General features: G+C 35.2%; 1 protein-coding gene across 5 annotated transcripts in view; it reads left to right on the forward strand.

The window, feature by feature from the left end:
* The window catches only part of magi3a (membrane associated guanylate kinase, WW and PDZ domain containing 3a), a 109,840-nt gene that overhangs the window by 41,459 nt on the left and 47,751 nt on the right, over positions 1-20,630 (forward strand). For all 5 annotated transcript variants that reach the window (XM_039749308.1, XM_039749303.1, XM_039749306.1 and 2 more), the window contains exons 4-8: positions 5,604-5,807; positions 15,552-15,720; positions 18,896-18,975; positions 19,667-19,724; positions 20,184-20,296. In XM_039749308.1, the coding sequence (XP_039605242.1) occupies positions 5,604-5,807; positions 15,552-15,720; positions 18,896-18,975; positions 19,667-19,724; positions 20,184-20,296 (624 nt within the window). The remainder of the gene's footprint in view (positions 1-5,603; positions 5,808-15,551; positions 15,721-18,895; positions 18,976-19,666; positions 19,725-20,183; positions 20,297-20,630) is intronic.

Below are 20,630 nucleotides of genomic sequence, written 5' to 3' on the forward strand. Positions count from 1 at the left end.
ATGCGAGTACTAACAGTCCTGTCCCATTGCCAGAAGGTAGACATAAGAAAAATTACTATGCAGAATGATTGAGATCTTTAATGAGACTTTCACTGTTTGCTTTTCTAAGTCAGCAACTGTTACATATGTCATAAACTACTAATATTCTGTGTCACCTTCACCATCCTTTATGTTCTTAAGCCAAGCAGATACCATATCAGGATGTGATGCAGCCATTGAGTATAGATTCCACTCTGTTAGTATGGAAATTGATACTAATAAAACAAATGCAGTACTTATTCACTGCTCAATGTCAGCCAGTTTAATTTTGTTTATATTTGCTCACTTAGTGGATACTTCTATGCAAAACAAATTTTAGATGAAAAATGAAAAAGGCTTTAACTTGGGTGGTCATGGGACATGTTTCAGTTCAACTTTTATCTCCTTACCTGGAGACCGGACAGGTAGAGAGAGATAAATAAATAGATCCTTATTTGTTCCCAGGAGGAAATTTGGCCTTTCACATAAGCTCTTTAAATAAATAAATACATACATAGATAAATGAATATATATGCACACACCCTTCGGTCTGAACACACACCAGAATGACCAAAAAGGAAATTTAAAGAGTAAAATCTTCTGACTTGGCAGTCCCAGTCCCAGTGGGGCATTATGCAGGCGTATTGATCTTGGCATAAAGGAGCCTCCATAGCATTTCTTGACACATTTCTGCTGAATATTTGTTGGTTGAAAATCCATCCATCCATTTCCTAACCCGCTGAATCCGAATACAGGGTCACGGGGGTCTGCTAGAGCCAATCCCAGCCAACACAGGGCACAAGGCAGGAACCAATCCTGGGCAGGGTGCCAACCCACCACAGTTGGTTGAAAATACTTAGTTTTATTTTGTCAGAGAGATAGACTTGATACATTAATAGACTGTGTTTAAATTAAATACAAAATGAGTATCTGTCACTAAATTCCCAATATGGTTAACCTTGTTCTGTATCTATAAGTTTATTGTTGATAGAACAGTTGATTGATAGAAACGGTGATACCACAGCTACTGCATCTTAAATTAAAGAAGTAGTGTCTAATTACTTAAATTACAGTATTTATTGCATTCATAATCTCTCATGGCTGCACAATCATGGTCATTTTTACTCAGTACGAGGACAGAAATCTCTTGAGCATCTACTGTTTTTTGTTCATATATAAATTTTGCGGCATTCACCTTGCAGCTTTTGCTTTGAATATTGTCATTAGTGTATTTTGTGCCAAAGTCCCACTGTCTAAAGGATACCAACTTTATAGTGTTATATAATCTATTTACTATCACATAATAAATATGGCCAATTTGCAGCTTACTTGGAAACAAATGAAACCCAGCCAGATTAAAAAAAAAAAGTTAAAACGTTTTTATTTAAACTGCCTATGAAGGCCATATGCTGTACTAGCAGGAGGTAACAATATTCAGCTTGCATATTTCACTTGCTCTTACAGCTGAGACTTCATATTTTGTGCCATGTGGCCGTTGGTTTAGTGGCTGTCTGCCATACTGTCCTTTTTAGTAAATACAACATCCATGGATGTTACCAGACTGCAGGGGACAAGTTGATCCTTATTGAGTCAAGTGTTTTCTAGGCTAATTTGATGTCTTCTACATTTTTATCCTTGGATTTGTCAAATTACAGATTATAATACATTTGTTTTGAGCAAAAAAAAATTGTAACTACCTTTTGCCTTTGTTTTTTGTTTTTTTCTGCTTTATGAAAAGCAGTGAAAGATACTGTTTAGAATACTTATTTTATGTGTGAAAGAAGGAACGTTTCTTGGTAAGAAAGACCAATGAAACATTTTAGCAATAAGTACTGTTCTGTAAAAAAGTGTGAACTCTTTTATATTTATTTACAGTGCATCCGGAAAGTTTTCATAGCGCATCACTTTTTCCACATTTTGTTATGTTATAGCCTTATTCCAAAATGGATTAAATTCTTTTTTTTTTCCATCAGAATTCTACACACAACACCCCATAATGACGTGAAAAAAGTTTACTTGAGATTTTTGCAAATTTATTAAAAATAAAAAAATTGAGAAATCACTTGTACATAAGTATTCACAGCCAATACTTTGTCGATGCACCTTTGGCAGCAATTACAGCCTCTAAGTCTTTTTGAATATGATGCCACAATCCTGGCACACCTATCCTTGCCAGTTTCGCCCATTCCTTTTTGCAGCACCTCTCAAGCTCCATCAGGTTGGATGGGGAGCGTTGTTACATAGCCATTTTAAGATCTCCCCAGAGAAATTTACGAAAACTTAAGTACCTTCTTGTACTTTCTGGAAGCTCAACATAAAGGTCACAACGTTGTTCAGCTGTAGAGCTATGTGTACACTGAAACTTATTAAAAATTGTTAAAAGTAACATTTCAGTGTTTATATAAGTGATTAGGGTTTCTTAATATTTACACTAATTGAATGAAAGTACAAAAAAGTGCGCTATGGAATCGACAGTACTAGGCGTCTAATTGAAAAGCAAAACAATGACTTAAATGAAAACCTACAGCTACTTCAGCCTTCCAGGACTGAGGTTGAGGACCCCCTGATCTAGAAGGAGGGAGCGAAAAAATACCATGTTCAATGTTTTACTAAGTTTACTAAGAAACAAAGCATGCAGTCTTCAGGTGTGAGAAAGATTATTACGCCACCTAGTGATCTTAGCCCAATTAAAGAGAATAATTGAATAGTTAACGATTAGGACCAAATTAAAATTCAACCAATACTTAGTGCTGCTTCATATAATTTGTATTTTGTGAAACGAAATAATGAAATGGGCACATCATTCACAAAGAGTAATGAGCAGAATATATATTGCAACAAAAGCATGAAGAAGCTCCTAGTGATCTTATGTAGTGGAACAATACTGGAAACCTAGTGCACAAAGAATGACACGCTAAGCAAGCTCTGAAGAATGGTTTCCAGTTGTAAATCATAGACATGGAGACAGTCGTCGCTTTGTGTTTCCATGATATTTGCTCCTCTCTGGAATACCTTGCCTTTATAAGCTTTACTCCTTAATACCCCTTTTTCAAGACATGTTCAGAAACCATAACATGTGTGTGTCCTCTTAGTAGTGTGAATTTAGGAGGAAAAGCAAAATTAAATGTGAAAATGTAGTATAAGTTTTGAGATTGGTGTAGGAATAGACAGTAAACCATAGTAATATTGTATTTGTCTCACTTTGTTTGGGTTTCAAGGAGTATTGTGTTTGTTAATTTTTGCTTATTTTAAAATCATTGGAAAGGGCATGCCATTACAGCTTCTTTTGTATTAAGGAACAGTGAAATAATTAAAAAATTGAACCTGTTTTCTTGCAGTAAACATTTTTTGTTGAGCAGATACTGTAATGTTATACATGAGAGAATGTGTTTGTATGAGCAGATACAATGCCCATCACAATTTTACTTCATTTATCTTTGAAGCCAATATTTGGAACCATTTGAAGTAGTAAAACAGAAAATTATTAAATGCATATTCAATGCAAACATGGTAATAAGTGATTCTAGTCTAGTCTGTTTTAAGGGATTGCCCTATTAAAGAGCCTAAAACTGCCACATTCATACATTGCATGTTCTGGAAAACAAGAATAGCTAACACTAGCAGGAAGTAAATGACTTTTTTGGTAGGCTGTTGTAATTGTATTCGATGATTTTTAGCTTTTTAAACTAAAAGTATCTTTTCTCAAGTATTATTTAAAACCGTGTGTTCTTGCCATAATTCTGTACAAACAAGTCATGTACACAATGCAGATATCTTCTGTTAACATTCACACTCATTATTTACATAGTGTGCTGATCTCAAAAGAAGTATGAATAAGGGTGGTATGCTAATTGGAGTCCACTGATATTTTTCCATATTGAAAAGTGTTCTGTAATTTTTCCTTTAAATGGGCAAAAACAAATTCTTAATACAAATGCTAATAAAATACCCTTAAAATTAAACAAACAGGTGATGCAATGCCTCCTTGTCCGTATCTTCTGAAATAATTAAAACTAAACTGGATAAACTATAGTGGAAGATGAGACTAAGCCAGCCAGAACTTAAAGTAGTAATCATCAGTGAGTGGCACACACTTTGTGTTAATTTTATGTTAAACTTATGTTTAATATTTTAGGTTAAAAAATAATTATGTTTTGGAAAGTTTGTTTGGCCTGTTTGAACTTTTGGCCAGTGCTTCATATTAGTCACACATTCAGCTAGCTATCGAAAATTCTGTTTTTAAACTCTAAACTGAATAATTAAGGCATACAACTAAAAAATAAAATTAGTTTGGATGAGTGTAATGTATGGTCCTTGACATTTGCTTAGCACATTTTGTGAAAATTACTGCTTAATCAGATCAACATGAAATATTGATTGGTTTAAGTGGAACAAACAGGGGACTGTGGAAACTATAGTAACTACAAATGAACCATTCCACATCTAATTGACATTTTCTTTAAAAACTGGTTACAAGATAATGGATACATGTTTTCTGGAATGTTTAAGTCCCAATCCCATCTTTTTATATATCCACATCTTGATTGGTACTGTAAGAAAAATGTTGCCTTCGAGCCATTATTATTGTCTAGAACACGCAATATGGTTATAAACTTTTGCTAGCTGTTGTGTTTGCAAGGTTCATTTGCAGTTCCTTATTTCTGTTGGAAAACTTGACCTTTACCCATTTACTAATCCAGTATGCCATGAATTCCTAAAAAGACCTTTTAAACTCTTCCCTCTTTTCCATTTGCTTCTCCTGGCAAGCATTGCCATGTTCGAGACAGAACAGATTAGATTAGTCCTCCCTTTTTCAAACATACACCCAGCTCCTCATGCAGAATGTCCTGATACTCCTAAGTTATCTATGAGAGACGGAGAGAATATTCTTATGTGCACTCTCTACCTTTCCCAGGCATCTGTACCCAGTTCACCTTCAATAGGAAGCACTTGATTCGTCATCACTGAGCACTCAAACCATGCTAGCTGGCTTCCCGCCCTATAGTAGAATTGTCATCTGCTCAGAGGAAGTTTGTAATGTCTTGATACAGAGAGTGAGCTCAGTTAAATATTGCAAAAACCTCATCCAACCACTTCTACCAGTTGTATCACTTGTTTTAAAACTATAATCAAAATTTGTAATGATAAAATGAGTATGGGAATAAAGACTGACTGGTAAACTGAGTGCTTTTTCAAAACCTTGGCATTCACTTCACCACGACCATCTGGTGTTACTGTATATTTCTGTTGGTCATTCAAGCCACAACCTAACTCTGCTTGGTAAATTACACCCCAACATAGTTACTCTGCCTAGTTCGTTTAGCTGCTGCTCTCCCTTTAGTCACAAAGTACCACTACCTTTGAAGAAAGCAAATATATACCATCATTGTAACTGTTTTTTTTTCCAGTCCATCAAATTGTATGTTAATTTTACTTGTTTCTTTTCTTACTGTTTGCTCATCAACTATTGCATGTGTTTTTTTTTTTTGTTTTTTTTTTTAGTGTTTTCCTCCAGGTCTTGTTGTCAAATTTCTAATAAATGAAAGCCTAATTGATAATTCTGCAGTCTTTTGCTTTAATGGCAGGTAACTATTATGGCACTCCAAAGCCGCCAGCAGAACCCAATCCCATCCAGCCTGATCTTGTGGACCAAGTACTGTTTGATGAAGATTTTGATGCAGAGGCTCAAAGAAAACGTACCACGTCTGTCAGCAAGATGGAGAGGAAAGACAGTGCAGCCCCTGAGGAGGAAGATGATGATGAAAGGCCTGCTGTTAATGGAGTAGCAGGTCAGTATACAGAGGAATTTCACTAGGGAACATATCTTGTCCTTCATCAGTTTTATTTTAATGTAGCATTTGCCTCAGATTACCAGATTGGCTTCTTGAAATATAGGAATACTCTGTTCATATTAGTGCTGAACCCTTTACTCCAACTAAATATTCCACACAGACTACACAAGTCAAGGTTGGGTAAATTATAAATTTAAATGATGCAGTAATCATAATAGCTGAACAACTAAAAAATATATACTGTGCATGTAACTAACTCGCCTCTGCTTACGTACTATAGTACAATATCCAGTGTCTTTCCCTTTAGTAATTGGATTAGGAGGCTACTGGTTGTAGTCTGGTAGTTTTCATCTCATGCAGATATGCATTAAAATTTGAAGATCAGAATTCAAAATCTCTTTATCTCTTTATTTTTTATGTCAGACATGCTACATGAGATACAGAATGATTAAGTAGACAATTTTGCATTTCTTCTGTCTGGGAACAAAAAAAAAATAGACAGAAACAGTTGTAGATAAGGCTGAAATGAATAATCCATCTGTCTGAAAACATGATTCACAACAGCTGACCCAGAAACACAAGTACAGTTTTCTTTAAAAAATTGCAGAGATTCTCAATTTGGAGAATGAAGAGCTAATGTTCTGTGAATTATGCATTCATTAAAATAAATCCAGTGTGTTCACTTCAGTCCACAAAAATAAAAGTTTATCTCTTGTCTAACGCAAAAAAATATTAGGCAGTAGAGATAGAGGATAGAGACATTGCTGCAATGACTGTTGCTTTGTGAAGGACAGTGACTTAATAAGTAGTCTGTCATAAAAGCATTGCAAAATGATGATATTCTCTAACAAAAGTGTAATGGCTTTTTACACCTTCTAATCTTTAGAAACATTGATTGAAATCAGAAATTTAATTTGTAGTTTTCACATAGTAAAAAAAAAGAAATAACTGTTAACTGTTTCAGGCTTTTACCAAACTACTATAGTTAGGTTCATAATTTTGTCCCTGTACACCACCAGCATTGGATTTAAAATAAATCAATCTTTACGTGATTGACGTGTAGACCTTCAGATTTAATTTAAGGGATTTACCAAAAATATTGTATGAGTTGTTTAGGAATGATAGACATTTTTATACATAGCTTCCTTATTCCCAGGGCCTCAAAAGTATTTGGATATTTAACTGACAAGCTGTTCCATAGCCAGGTGGGAGAAGTTCCCATATTATTTTATTAACTATTAAATAGGTGAAAGCTCTGGAATTGATTTAAATTGTGGAATTTGCACTTGGAAATTTGCACTTGGAATCTATCACTATGAGCTCTCAATATGAGGACCAAAGAGGTATCCATGCAAGTAAAAACAGCCTATCATTAGGTTGAGAAAACAAACCCTTTAGAGAGATAGCAGAAACACGAGGAGTGGTCAAATCAACCATTTGGTACATTCTTGAAAAGATGCACTGGCAAATGTTTACCAGAAGGTCTAGAAAACCACAGAAGTCAACTGGATGATTGCAGAATTCTGTCCATGGTAAAGAAGAACCCTTTCACAGCATTTAGCCAAACTCTCTGGGAGGTAAACCTATCAATGCCAAAGTCTACAATCAAGAGAAGACTTCACAAAAGTAAAGACAGAAGGTTTACCACAAGCTGCAAACCACTGGAAAGCCTCAAGCATAGGAAGGACAGATTAAATTTGGCCAGAAAACATTTTTTTAAAAGCATGTCTAGGTCTGGAACAATGTTCTTTGGACAAAGAAAACTAAGATCAATACATACCAGAATGCTGGAAAGAGAATAGTATAAAGAGAAGAAGAAATGGCTCATGATCCAATGAATACCACATCATCTGTGAAACAAGGTGGAGGCAGTTTTATGGCATGGGCACGTGTGACTGTGCATGGTGTTTTAACTGCTGGCAGAAGTAACAGGATGAATTCTGAAGTGTACAGGGCTATACTGTCTGCTCAGATTCAGCCAAATGTTGCAAAACTGATAGAATGTCGCTTCACAGTAGAGATGGACAATGAGCCAAAACATACTGTGACAGCAAACCAAGTGCAACATAAAGTAGTGGGATATTCTTCAACGGTCAAGTCAGTCAACTGACCTCAACCCAACTCGACACATGTTTCACTTCCTGAAGACAAAACTGATGGCAGAAAGTCCAATGAATAAGAAGCAACTGAAGACTGCTGCAGTAAAGGACTGGCAAAGTATCACTAGGGTGGAAACTCGGCACTTGAAAATGGCCATGGGTTCCAGACCTCAATCAGTCATTGACTGTAAAGGATTTTCAACCAAATATTGAAAATGATCATTATATGTAGATTGTTAGTTTGTTCAAATACTTTTGAGCTCCTGGAAAGGAGTGAATTTGCAGAAAAATGGCTATCATTCCTAAGTGACTCATACAATATTTTTGTTAAACCCCATAAAATAAAGCTGAAAGTCAACAATTTCAATCACAAAATGACTGCTTAATTTCAAATCAATTGTGGTTGTATACACAGCTAGAATTATGAAAATCATATCACTGTCGAAATGTTTATGGACCACACTGTATGTTCTTGTTTAAAAACCAAGACATTAGTCTTTATTTTTGCCATTTGTCCACACTACCTGGATGTTTTCCAATCCCGAAAATGTCTCAGAACCGTATACTACTGCAAATGCAGCCTCATTGTTGTTGTGTGGGTGGGTGAAAACCACAGATTTTCAAAAACTTTGACTGTAATCATGATTTTTTGTTTGTGAATATTATGTAGTCCTTTCCTGATTGGATCCTGCTCATTACATTGTTTCATTCCCTGATTGTTCCTCATTCATAGAAGAAAACCATATTCCAACGTATCAGGCACAGAAGACTTGCTTTCCGTGGCACTTGTTGTGTTGCTTAGCTTTATGCATCTGAATCGTATTTAGTAACGTTTGAATGTTCTGGTTGTGATAAATCCTGTGGCCCTTGGCATTACCAGTGTTTGAAAGATTTCTTTGCCAATGCATGCACATCCGGTGTAGGCGAATGTGTGAATCATATTGGTTTTCTTTCCTTTTAGTGTGAACAGAGATACTTTTGTAATCAATGTGAAAACACCAGTATGGACAGAGATTGTTTTGGTTTGAAGACACCATCTTTAAATGAATTTTAGTGTGGACATAGAGAATTGGTGCTAATAAAAGCTTCAAAAAATAATTTACCATGAAGATAAAGTAAAGGGTGCCATAATGTAGCAGTGGTTGGCACTGCTCTCCCAGGAGTTAATTGTCTAAAGTTTGAATTCCACATGGTTAATGTCTTTGTGACATAGTTGTGTTTCCTCTGTGTCTCTATAGGTTTTCCTTCAGGTACTCAGTTTTTCTTCCAAATCCCAATATGCTCATGTATGGTAAATGATGATTCATCTTTTTTTGCATGTCACTGTTCTCGCTGCCTTTGTGGAGTCCACATCTTTTCCTTGTGTGTGTATTCTTTAAGGTATTCATTTCTTTTCTCACATTCCAAAGACATTTTGTGTTAGCTTAATAGACGATTCTAAAGCCCATGTCACTTAAAGTGATTACAATTGTAGCCTTTATTTACGTAATATTAGCCAGTCAGAGGCAGTCGGTAATGCTCTCCAATGAATCTGATCGGCTATTGTGACAAACCCAATGACTGAGAACAGTTAGTCTCTGACTAGCCATGACAAAATCAAAAAGGTCTTCTCTTTAGTTAATTGGTCGACTGTGTGTACAAGAGAGCTAATAAGTAATGCATGCTCATTTGGCAGTTTAATGTACAGACTGTAGCAACAATCAACAAGGAATATGTGTGTTTTGAACCTCTCAAACATAAGAGAAAAGAAAGATGAGCTTCTCTTCTGTCAGTTCAGCGTACCTGTTAATCCTTCACACAGAGCTGGTTCTATGAGGCAGCTTAGGAGCTTTAAACCTCACACATGTGTTTTAGGCATCATTACAAAGTGAAACAAAGAGCATAAAAAAAAGGTTGGAGATTGCTGCTCAACTTGCCACAGTTTTTAAGTCTTCGCATAGCACGAGCTCGGTCAGGCAGTATGCTATTGGCTGCCACAAAAAGGGACAAGCATGGCCTCTCTGGAAGACAGTCACTCAGTCAACAAATGTAACATGAACTAGATTGTTAGTTGGGTAAATTTACATGGTGCATCGACAAGATCAGCAGCTGCAATCAGCAGGTCTGACATGCCTCATAACAAAAAAGTCACAATGTAACGTCTCCTCTCATTGACCCCGCATTACTGATTGTGAGTATGTATATTTATTGTGGTGGATGGTTAATGTTGCCAGATGAGATACTTCCAGAAATGCACTGTTTTAATTTGCTGCTGTTCAAGTGGAATTTGTATGTGTGATTTTAGGTGTACATGTTAGACCGGGGTGGGCAATGTCAGTCCTGGAGAGCTGCAGTGGCTGCAGGTTTTTGTTCCAACCCTGTTTCTTAATGAGAAGTCAATTACTGCTTAAGTGACATTTTGATGCTTCATTTTAGTGGTCTCACTTGCTAAGGTTCCTCACCCTTAATTGCTTATTTCAATCTTAAACAGCTGCATTCACTGTTTTAATAGCTCCTTATTAGCAATAAGATGTAAATGGTAAAGCGGTCAGCAGTTCACCATCTAACTTGTTTTGATTTACATCTCTGTGTGTTCATCATGCACTGTCTGATTTATTGAAACATGTAATAGAAAATGTGACAGACTGAAAATGATCCGTTTTAGGCTTCAAATCATTTTGATGATATCCATGAAAAGGAAGAAAATCTACAATATAAGAACCTTACATTGCAGACTTAACAAGCCATAAAATTAAACAAGGCCTGAGATTGGAAAGGATTGGTTTCTAATTAAGCAATTGGGTTGAAATGAAAACCTGCAGCCACTGTGGCTCTCCAGGACCGACCTTGCCCACCCCTGTTTTAGACTATAGATGAATGTATATTCATTATTATAGGTCCATGTTTGTTTTTGGTTAGTTCAGTTCTTTATCTCCTAATTCTGATATACACATATTAGGGTTGTAAAGTTAGTCAATAATATAAATTTCAATGTTCATATTTAAAACTATTCATTGTAATATAATTGAATGGAGTTTAAAAATTCTGGGTGCTACATGTACGTTCCAGCATACAGTATATTGTATTAACAAACAAATACGTGATTTTAGATGTTACGTATGTTGTTTTGCTCATAGATTTTCTGTAAGCTGCAGAAAGCATATGTTAAGACCACATTTCCAGATAAATGCAATAAGTGCCACTTAAAAACACACCCCTGCATAAGGACAAATTCAGTATATGTTTAGAGGGGCTTAATCAAAAAGAAACCAGAGAGGGGTATTTTCTTGGGCTACCTTTTTCTACCACTTGCATATCCCAGGAAAAATATCATTATTGTTCAGACACGCTAATCACGGTACTTTATGGTGTCAAAGGTTAGACGATGTAAAGTTTACAATAAAAAACATTTAATATACTAAATGTCATTTTGTATTGATCAATGAGTGCCACCTCATTATTAGCTTGTAACCTTTATCCAAAGCAGCAATTACAAAAATAAAATAGCGTGTCCGTGATTAAGAAGGTTCAAAGGTACACACAATACAGCACAGCTTGAATTTCAGTATTGAATTGTGGTAATCACACGTTTTATCTACAGATCTTGCACAGTCTGAGTTAATAAAGAAGGAAAATTCATCTACTCTTTTAAGTCTAAAATTGAAATGAAAGGTGATAGAGTATCAATGTGCATATTCATAGAGTATAAGCAATTAATACATTCACAGTGGGATAGGGATAAGCATTTTCATTTTTTGAATCCTAATATCTGTTCAGACAGAAAAGGAAAAAAAAATCCACTTAACATTGCATTGTACTGTTTTGAAAGAGGAGGAGATTTGGTAGTTGCTGCCCATTTTCCACTGCAGGAAGTGGCTAATTAGAAGGTGCACAGTTTTTCAAAAGAAATCATTTGCATATACACATGTAATCAAATGGAAATGTGCCTTTTGTTGAGGAGTATAAAATATTTTCATAAGATGTTTGCTGTTCGTCCAGCCTGTCATGGGCAAAAAGCTGTTTATTTTATTTAACCATTTTGATGTTTTCTGAGTATGGAACAGATTATGTTGAGACTAATAAATAAAGCTCTAAAGTCAAACCTCAGATGATACTTAGTGTCCCACATTTGAAATGACTTTGGACTGTATAAAAAAAAAAAAAAGAAAAATGTTTCACATTCTGATATTCTGTTTACATGTCTGTCTCTTATAAATATGCATTTATAGGTAACATAAAATTTGCAGTGTCCTGAAATCTGACCTTTTTATATGTATACAATTGACAAAACAGGTGACAAATGTCAGAAGGCAAGGACCACTTGAATTTAGTTACACAAGAAAGGCACTTGTGTCTTTTAGGGGAAAAAATAAGTTTTACATGCCTATCAATATCAAACCAGCTTAATCCACTTCAGTGTTATTGAGGGGACCGAGGCTATTGTAGAAGCACTTGGTAGAATAGTGGAAACAGCCCTGGACAAAGTGTCAGTTCACTCTGTTTTTGAATAGAATTATAAGGTAAGCACATATTCCCTAGTATTCAATAAGCATTGTTTATTTTTTAAGTATTTACAAAGAATACATTTAGTATATGCACTTGTTAAAATAAATTTAGGGATTTGTGATGATTGTATTCTTTCTGAAATTTCATCTGAATCCACCCTCGGACCATGTTTATATTCAAATGGGGGACTTCATCCTGTCTCAGTTGGAATTCAGGCTGTGATGCAAACAATTATTTTAAAGAAAAGCACAAGATGCTTGGTAATGCTTTCAGTTCTACAGCTAGATAAAAAAAAAAAAACTAGTAGTCACAAAAAGAGTCTCATTTATAAGGGTCAGTGCTCAAAGAATATCTTGCGGAAATTAACTGGAGGTTTTACTTTTTTCCCTTGCTGTTGTTGCAAAAATGTGAGCTACAATGAGTCATTCCTTTTAGATACAGCTCATTGTTTTAGACAGTGTTTAAGGATAAGAGCATATTGACATGCTTGGAAATCAGTCACATGTGCAGCCTGCAAACTGTTAAGATGCTTCTGTAGACATGAAGCATGCACGCTGTTAAGATTTGTCAGCAAACAAAATAATATTGTGCGCTCAAAGTAACAGAGTATGCCATCGAGAGGAACAAGAAAACTGCTTGGGGTGTTTAGCACTTAGGGCTAAAGGCTTTACTAGATAAGGAAGCAAAAGCAGCAGCTGTATGTTAGCCAGTAATAAACTCATACCTGCAGAAAAAAATAACACACACACACACACACACCACAAGTTAGAAAACTCACTATTGTGAAAAGGTGTCATCACAATGATGGCATCCATCACTTCTAAATGATTAGATGATGATAATCTCTAAAAGATAGCGATGTAGAATGTTAATCCTGGACATAATCAAGCACCAGAGTCTGCAAGACTACAATGGTAATATCACAACAGTGTCTAGCAGGCAAAGACGAAAACACACAAGAAAGATTACCACTATGAAATCTGACAAGTCTACATGTAAGTGTTAAGCACGTTTTTTTTTTTTCCCGTACAATGTCTCTCCAGTGCCACATAATCACAGTCAACATGGACAAAAAATAGATGTCACATAAAGCTGTCCAGACAAGTATGATTTTCCCCTATTGATGTGTTTTTGGCCACGCATGAATGAGAGTCTGTGTGAGCATAAATTTCATTGCGTTGAACTGCCTTTCTCATGACACTGATATTTCCATGTTTGCTCAGGTTGCCTCTTCCCATGATTTAAGATGCATGTTAAATCGGTCATTAACATGCTGCAGAGGCTTGGTTCACAGGAGTACAGAAATTTCCTACAATAATCATTCCAGCGTGATCATCAACACCCTTAACAACTCACATTATTTTTCTCGATAGAATGTTCAGTATAACTAATTTTCTAGACAGCTGGTAATGTTGATTCTAGATGAAGTGTGGTGTACTCACTCAAGATAATTGATTAATTTTTTTTGTTGTATTTCAGCACAGCTCTTTAGCTTGAAATTCTTCCTAACCAAGCTACATTTAACATTCTTCAGATTGAGTGCCAATGTCTGTTTTGCTTCTAAGTGTTCAATGATCTGATATGTTGCTTAAATGTTGCCTTCATGTACCCTCTTAAATGAAAATCATGTGTTAAAGTAATCCTATCAAGGATGCAATGCAGCAAGCAAAATCAATTTTCAAATGCAAATTTAAATTATTCACATCAATAAGCTTATTTTTTTAAACCTAAGTCAGTCATGCAGTGGTTAATTTTAAATATCCACAAATCAAATTATATTCAACTGGATGAATTTGATCCGACAGTTCTGGCATGTATGACATTATTTAGATATTTGTAATCTTATGGGATTTTCACTTTGGAATACACATTGTAAAGAGAAATTGTCATGATTTTTATATATTTTTTAATAGTGAAAGTATTCTGATGTATGAGCTTTGAAAAAAACATGGTGTGAAACATGGCAATCATTTTCATATTGATCACCATAAAAAGCAGATTGGTGGCATTGCTGGTTTAGCATTAACCTGAAAGAACTTCAATCCCAAGAATCAAGATGGCAGTGATGTATGTTGTACATGGCCAATCCGTTCTTGAACTGCTGAATTCCTTCTTGGGATTTGGGTTCATCCAACTCAATAAAAGGCTGATGATCTCACCAGTCTGGTCTTTTCTGCCAGTTCTTAAAAGTGTCACGTGAAACAAAGTAGCCATTTTTGTATTTCAAAGTCTCTACGTGATAGAGTACTTTTTGCTGTTAATATATTGAAAAACATGCCTTTAACATTAACACTAAATATACTTGGTCAAAAATGTTTATTTTTTTGTAATTTGTATTTAAATTGTTTTATTTATTTATTTTTTAAACAATCTTTTTAACCTTGCTGTATGATACAACAGCTGTTTAATCATGAAGAGCAATTTAGACTGCATTTTCTATAACTTCAAAATAAAGATTCATATCCATTTGTTTCATTAAATAATAATTAATTAATTTCGCCATTCCACCTCCTCTTTCTCATTTTGTAAAAACATTCTAGGACATTTCAATATATTTAGCAATAACGTATTTCTTATTTAAAATTATCAAAAAAAAACACAAACAGCAATTGAAAGGTAAAATTGTTAATTGCTTTTTATACAGTCTTTACACATTAGAAACATTTAATGATATGTGTGTTTGTTTTTCTCTGTAATAAAAGACAAGGCTTGCAATTTTAATGAATTGTTTAATTGCTTATTTTTAGCATTTCTTAGGATAAATGCTGAGATACTTTTTTTTTAACTGTTCGGTTCCATTAGTTTTTCTTTTCTTTGACCTTCTCTCTGATCCTTCAGGCATGTTGGAGAGTACTTCCTTCTATCGTAAACCACTTAAGCAAGAAAAAAAAAAAATCCAGACACTTGCATCAAAAGTTAACAATTTTATGGAGTCACTAGAGCAATGAAACTCAAATCTCTTTTGGGGTTACATGAAAGTTGACACTTGCATAGACATTACAAAGCCTTATCTGATAGAGCTGAGGAGCGTAGTAGGTGGAGCAGGTGCTTTGCTGTTATATGCAGAGATATTCAAATACTTTGGTTGGAACTGACAGTCATATGGCAAAGGTGTATAATGAGGCATTTTGTCTAGTAAAGCCATTTTACATTTCAGAACACAAGGAATCCATGGAATGGAGAAAGGCTGTCCCAAGTTACACGCAATCAAGCAGCACTATGGATTTTCGATTTTGGAACTCCCTACCAAGGGATGACAATCAAGATCCCCTGCCAAAGAACTGGGAGATGGCCTATACAGACACTGGCATGGTTTACTTCATCGAGTAAGAGTGACATTCTGTTTTAATTTCAGGCATTGAGTCTTTGAGGCAGTGTTGTTGTAAACACAGCTGTGTTCATTAGACTGGATATCCACAGTCAGAGATTTGGATGGCTTTGTAGACTTTTTGTTTAGAGCTGTAATTGCCAGAAACAATTTTGGTAGCTTTGGGTAACTGAGGGCTTAGCTAACAGTCATCTTCTGTGTTTTTTGTTTTAATCTGTCAGCTTAAATATGCTCCACAAAACATTTTTTTCATTCTTAAATAACAACGATCATCCCTGTTGTTGTTTGGAGTTTTATGGGAATTTATTTTTACAGTTTATGTTTCAGTTGTTTAAATGGTTTATTTAAAGTAAGTACATGTAAATTAGTAGTAAGTTCAGTGCATTGATTTTTAGATTCTTGAGTTGTCTGTTTTTAAAAAAAATCATTAAAGTATTTTGAAGGTCACCTTTTAAGATAAAAATAGAATTTGGTCAAATAAAAATAGAATCTGGTCTAGTTTAAAATTTTACCATTCAGGTGAATGATTACACTTCCTAAACTTAAATGTGTTTCCAGAGGTTAGCAGAAAGATTCTTGATGCCCAAAGGAACTTGGTATCAATTTTTACGTGATATGATGGATTTCAAAGAGAAAGAGACATGTCAGGATCACTGGCATTTATGAATAAGTGGCTATCCTAAAATTTGCACATATACAGACTAAATAATGCCTGGAGATATTTTCAAAAATCCCATTTAACATCATGGGATTTTGAAGGCTGCTAGAGCCAATGTTAATGTCAAGGTATATAAGTTGATTGTTGAAAATGAATTGCACAAACCTTGTTGTCATCGGAGGATAAGTGTTAAGATGCCTTTTCACTTGGAGAAGAGTGCACAAATTAATTTTACTAGTGACCTTCTTTGTGTTGTTTTGCTGCAGTGGCATATACCTTGTTTGGTGTAAGCCAAAAATTATCTCGAGCCATTGCCTATCACATTCTTCTCCAGTAGCTGCTCTTCTTTGCTATATAAAGTACCACTGAAAAGACTGCAATCAGTCATTATTAATTTTATATAGATCCATTAACAGCACTCTCCATCCCAATGCACTTTAGAAAGCTAACTGGTTAATAATGCAATATTCAAAAGAAAACAAATACTGGACAGTACCTTAAAAAATAACACACAGCAAGTACAATAAGTACAGTATACACAGAAACCAAGAGCACCTTAAATGAATAAACTTAACAGTTCACACTCATCCTTCAAACACCAGTGTGCAAACCAATAAGCACTGAGCCTTGTGAGTGTTCATTTTTTTACGCAGACCAGTCACAAGGTGGAAATTTGAGCGATAACTGCTTGGATATCACTTAGAATTTGGGCAGTGCGTGGAATTCATAGTGTACATAATGATATCAACAACCAGAGAATATTTAAGCAGTGGTGTTCCCTTAAAAAAAAATTGAGCTAAACTAAAAGTGAATTTTGCAAAAAGGCAATAAGACAAAGAAAATTGAACCAATCTAAGAGAACACCATGTGGGGACCTAATCCAGGTATTTAAAATCCTCAAAGGCAGTGATAAAGTAAATCCTGCAATATTCTCCCAACATAAGGGTGAATCTCCTACTGGAGGACATCAGTGGAAATACAGGGGAAGTGCATTTAAGACTGAAGCCAGGAAGCACTTTTTTACAAAAAAAGTTGTGTGACTCTGGAACAAACTACTGGGCCATGGAGTTGAAGCAGAAACCTTGACAGCCTTGAGAGGAATCTGGGTGAGTCATTGGGACAGCTTAGCTATTAGCTAAACAAATGGGCTTGATGGTCTTCTCTCATTTGTCAAATGTCTTCTGTTTTGAAGGCAAAGATACACTTACTTTTTCTGTCCTAGGAAGTTGAAATTCAATTACTTGTGTGGAATACATACTTTAATTTTTCACTTTTTATTTTATATTTTTGTCACCTTTTATATGTTAATAATTTTGAGGGTCTGCTTTTCATATGCTCACAAGTCTTTAAAGATAAAGCACTTTATAGAAGGGGGTTGTATTTACTTTTTCAGCTGTGTAACCCAGGGGTGCCCATAACGTCGATTGCGATTGACTGGTAGATCGTAAAGGTAGTGCAGGTAGATCGTGATGCATTAAAAAAAAAAAAAATTTAAACGTTAGTCTATATATCCTCCCTATGGCAATTGCCACATGATTGACATACAGGGTGGCTAGTCTGAGATCTCTTTTCTTCAAACTGCAAAACTCCGGCTGTGATCTAGTTAGCCTTCCAATTTATATCGATTAAAAAAGGGATTTAAAAAAAAAAAACTGTTTGGGGAGGGTATGTGCTGAATATGGAATTGGAAAAGGATTATTTTTCTCACAATGTCACAATCGAAGTGCTTTTGTCTGATCTGTCAATCTATCATTGCTATTCCAAAGAAGGAAAATGTGGAAGGGCACTTTCGAACTGTTCATAAAAACTACGAAACTGACTTCCTTCCGAAAAGCAATCTGAGAAACAGAAAGGAGAGGGAACTAAAATCGCAGTTAATCAGACAGCCGTCATTTTTCACTCCGCTGAATTCAAAACCAAAGGCAGACACACCGAAGCAATGTCCCGGGTGAGTCACTTGGACAGTTTTGGAACTTACTCAAAGAGGAAAAGTACCTAAACATGAGGAAATGTGATACCTTTTTGACTCCATTATTCGGCTCTACTTATTTATGCGAGTCAGCCTTTTCCCACATGAAGATTATTAAATCCAAATACTGTAGTGACCCTAAATGTATTGAATTATTATTGTGCCATAAAGGTTATTCAGTTATGCAAGGTGCAACAACATATATTTTATGTATAAAGTATACTCGGTATATTTTATTTATTTATATATATCCTTTTTAATGTAGGTAGATCATTTCGATCTGGCCATTTTTAAAAGTAGCTCGCAAGCCGAAAAAGTGTGGGCAACCCTGGTGTAACCTATAAACAATATTCAAATAGAAAATCAAAAAATGTAAGAAATTTTGGATACAAGCAGGAGGCTACCTTTGATTATAAAATTGGATCTATTTTAAATTAGCAATCAGTTGTTTGATAGGAAAGATATTGCGACTTGTAGACATTTTAAATTTTTTTTAGCCCCATCTGCTTTTAACAGTTTGCGATTGACTTATTTTTTCCTTTTTAGCCATAACACTAAAACTACCACGTGGCTTGACCCAAGGCTTGCTAAGAAAGCTAAACCTGCTGAAAAGTGTGAAAATGGGGGTAAAGTATCAAACTTTTTCCAGTTTATTCTAGATTCTCTTGATGCAGTCTCATTTGTTCAGAGTTAAGACATAAATGTAATCTGTCCAGTTGTTAAACATAAAAAATAGTGCTTTCTAAAGAACATTAAAAGTGTAAATATTTAAGTTACTATATAATCTAAAAAGTTTCTGGGTCACCATTCATCCATGACTTTAATATGTTAACTTACAGGTAGAAAGCATAAAGTGATTACTCAACACCCAAGACAAGGTTATAAAAATTCACATTTTAACAATATTTCTGATGTGATACTGTGATGCCTCTTTGTGAATGCTTTTTGGTAATGCCAAATGTTATTGCTAAAAGTAGATTACTTTGCTTTAGTCCTTATACTTATAAACATTTTACATAACCAGTCACTACAAATGTAGCGGAAGATACTTTGGAATTAAGCACAATGGTGTTATCATTTGCTTTATCATTTGTATAAAAAAATATGATGTCCTCTATAGCAGGAGTCCACATGCCCATGTTTATATTAATGCCATAAAGGGCAAAGTTTGATATGTGCCCTTCTGTAAAATGCTGCCTCAGCACAGTCACATATAATTTCTTTTTTTTTTTCTTTTCTAAATATTCTGAAATTAAGTAGAAAAGATTTAGTTTAAGGTGCCTAATTTTCTCTTTTCTTCCCCTTCACTTGCTGAAGAGCTGCCGTATGGATGGGAAAAGATAGAAGACCCTCAATATGGAACTTATTATGTTGAGTAAGTTCATGTTTAATTGGTGTTACTGTTATTCGACCCTTAGTAAAGAGAATGAAGATGGATTTGGTTCAGCTAAAAGTTTAGGATCTGACTCACAGTTCTTGTGATCTGGTTTCAAGTTGTGACCCAGTCCCTGTTTGCTTCTTTTCCTAGCATTGTTGGGTGGAGTGTTGCAAATTTTATGGGTACGTCAGTTTCCATTCTATAATATAAACTGCCCAGATATGAGTGATTATAGATGTGTGCAGGAGTGTACCATGTGATGAGCTAGGACCGTGATCTAGACTTATTCCTGCTCTATACTCCGTTTTGCCTGGACAGGCTGCTACTTCCTCTGAACCTGTAATAGATAAAAGACGTTTTAGAAAATTATGAATTTGTAGTTTTTACAGAGTTAGCAGTATTTGTCTATTTTTTTCTGTGGGTTTGAATGATTCTTTTATTTCAATGCTTTTCCAGTCACATCAATCAGAAGACACAGTTTGAAAACCCAGTGTTAGAAGCTAAGAGGAAAATTAAAGAAGGCCAGGCAAAGCTCCTCCAAGGAACTGTACCACCTCCACCCACTCCAGGTATGGCCCTTTGCATAATGTAAAATCCTGCTGGAACACAAGTAGTCTTTGTTCAGTAGGGTACTTGACTTTGTAAAGACCACCACCTTTTATATATCTCTGACACATGGGCATTGAATGTAGGGCACAATGCAAAGTTAAAAAGGACTAAATTTGAACTAATCATATGAATGTTTAGTTTGTGAGGGAGTGAGGAAGACTAATCTACAGTTAAGAGGAAGGATTAGTGCACGGGTGAAAATCATTTATTTAAATAAAAAGTTGTTAAAGGTGATGGCTGAAATGAGTCTTTGAACATGGCCAAGAATGAAGAATTTGTATGCAGATAATGGGA

The sequence above is a fragment of the Polypterus senegalus genome, chromosome 3 (assembly GCF_016835505.1).
Source record: "Polypterus senegalus isolate Bchr_013 chromosome 3, ASM1683550v1, whole genome shotgun sequence".
Classification (NCBI taxonomy): Eukaryota; Metazoa; Chordata; class Cladistia; order Polypteriformes; family Polypteridae; genus Polypterus; species Polypterus senegalus.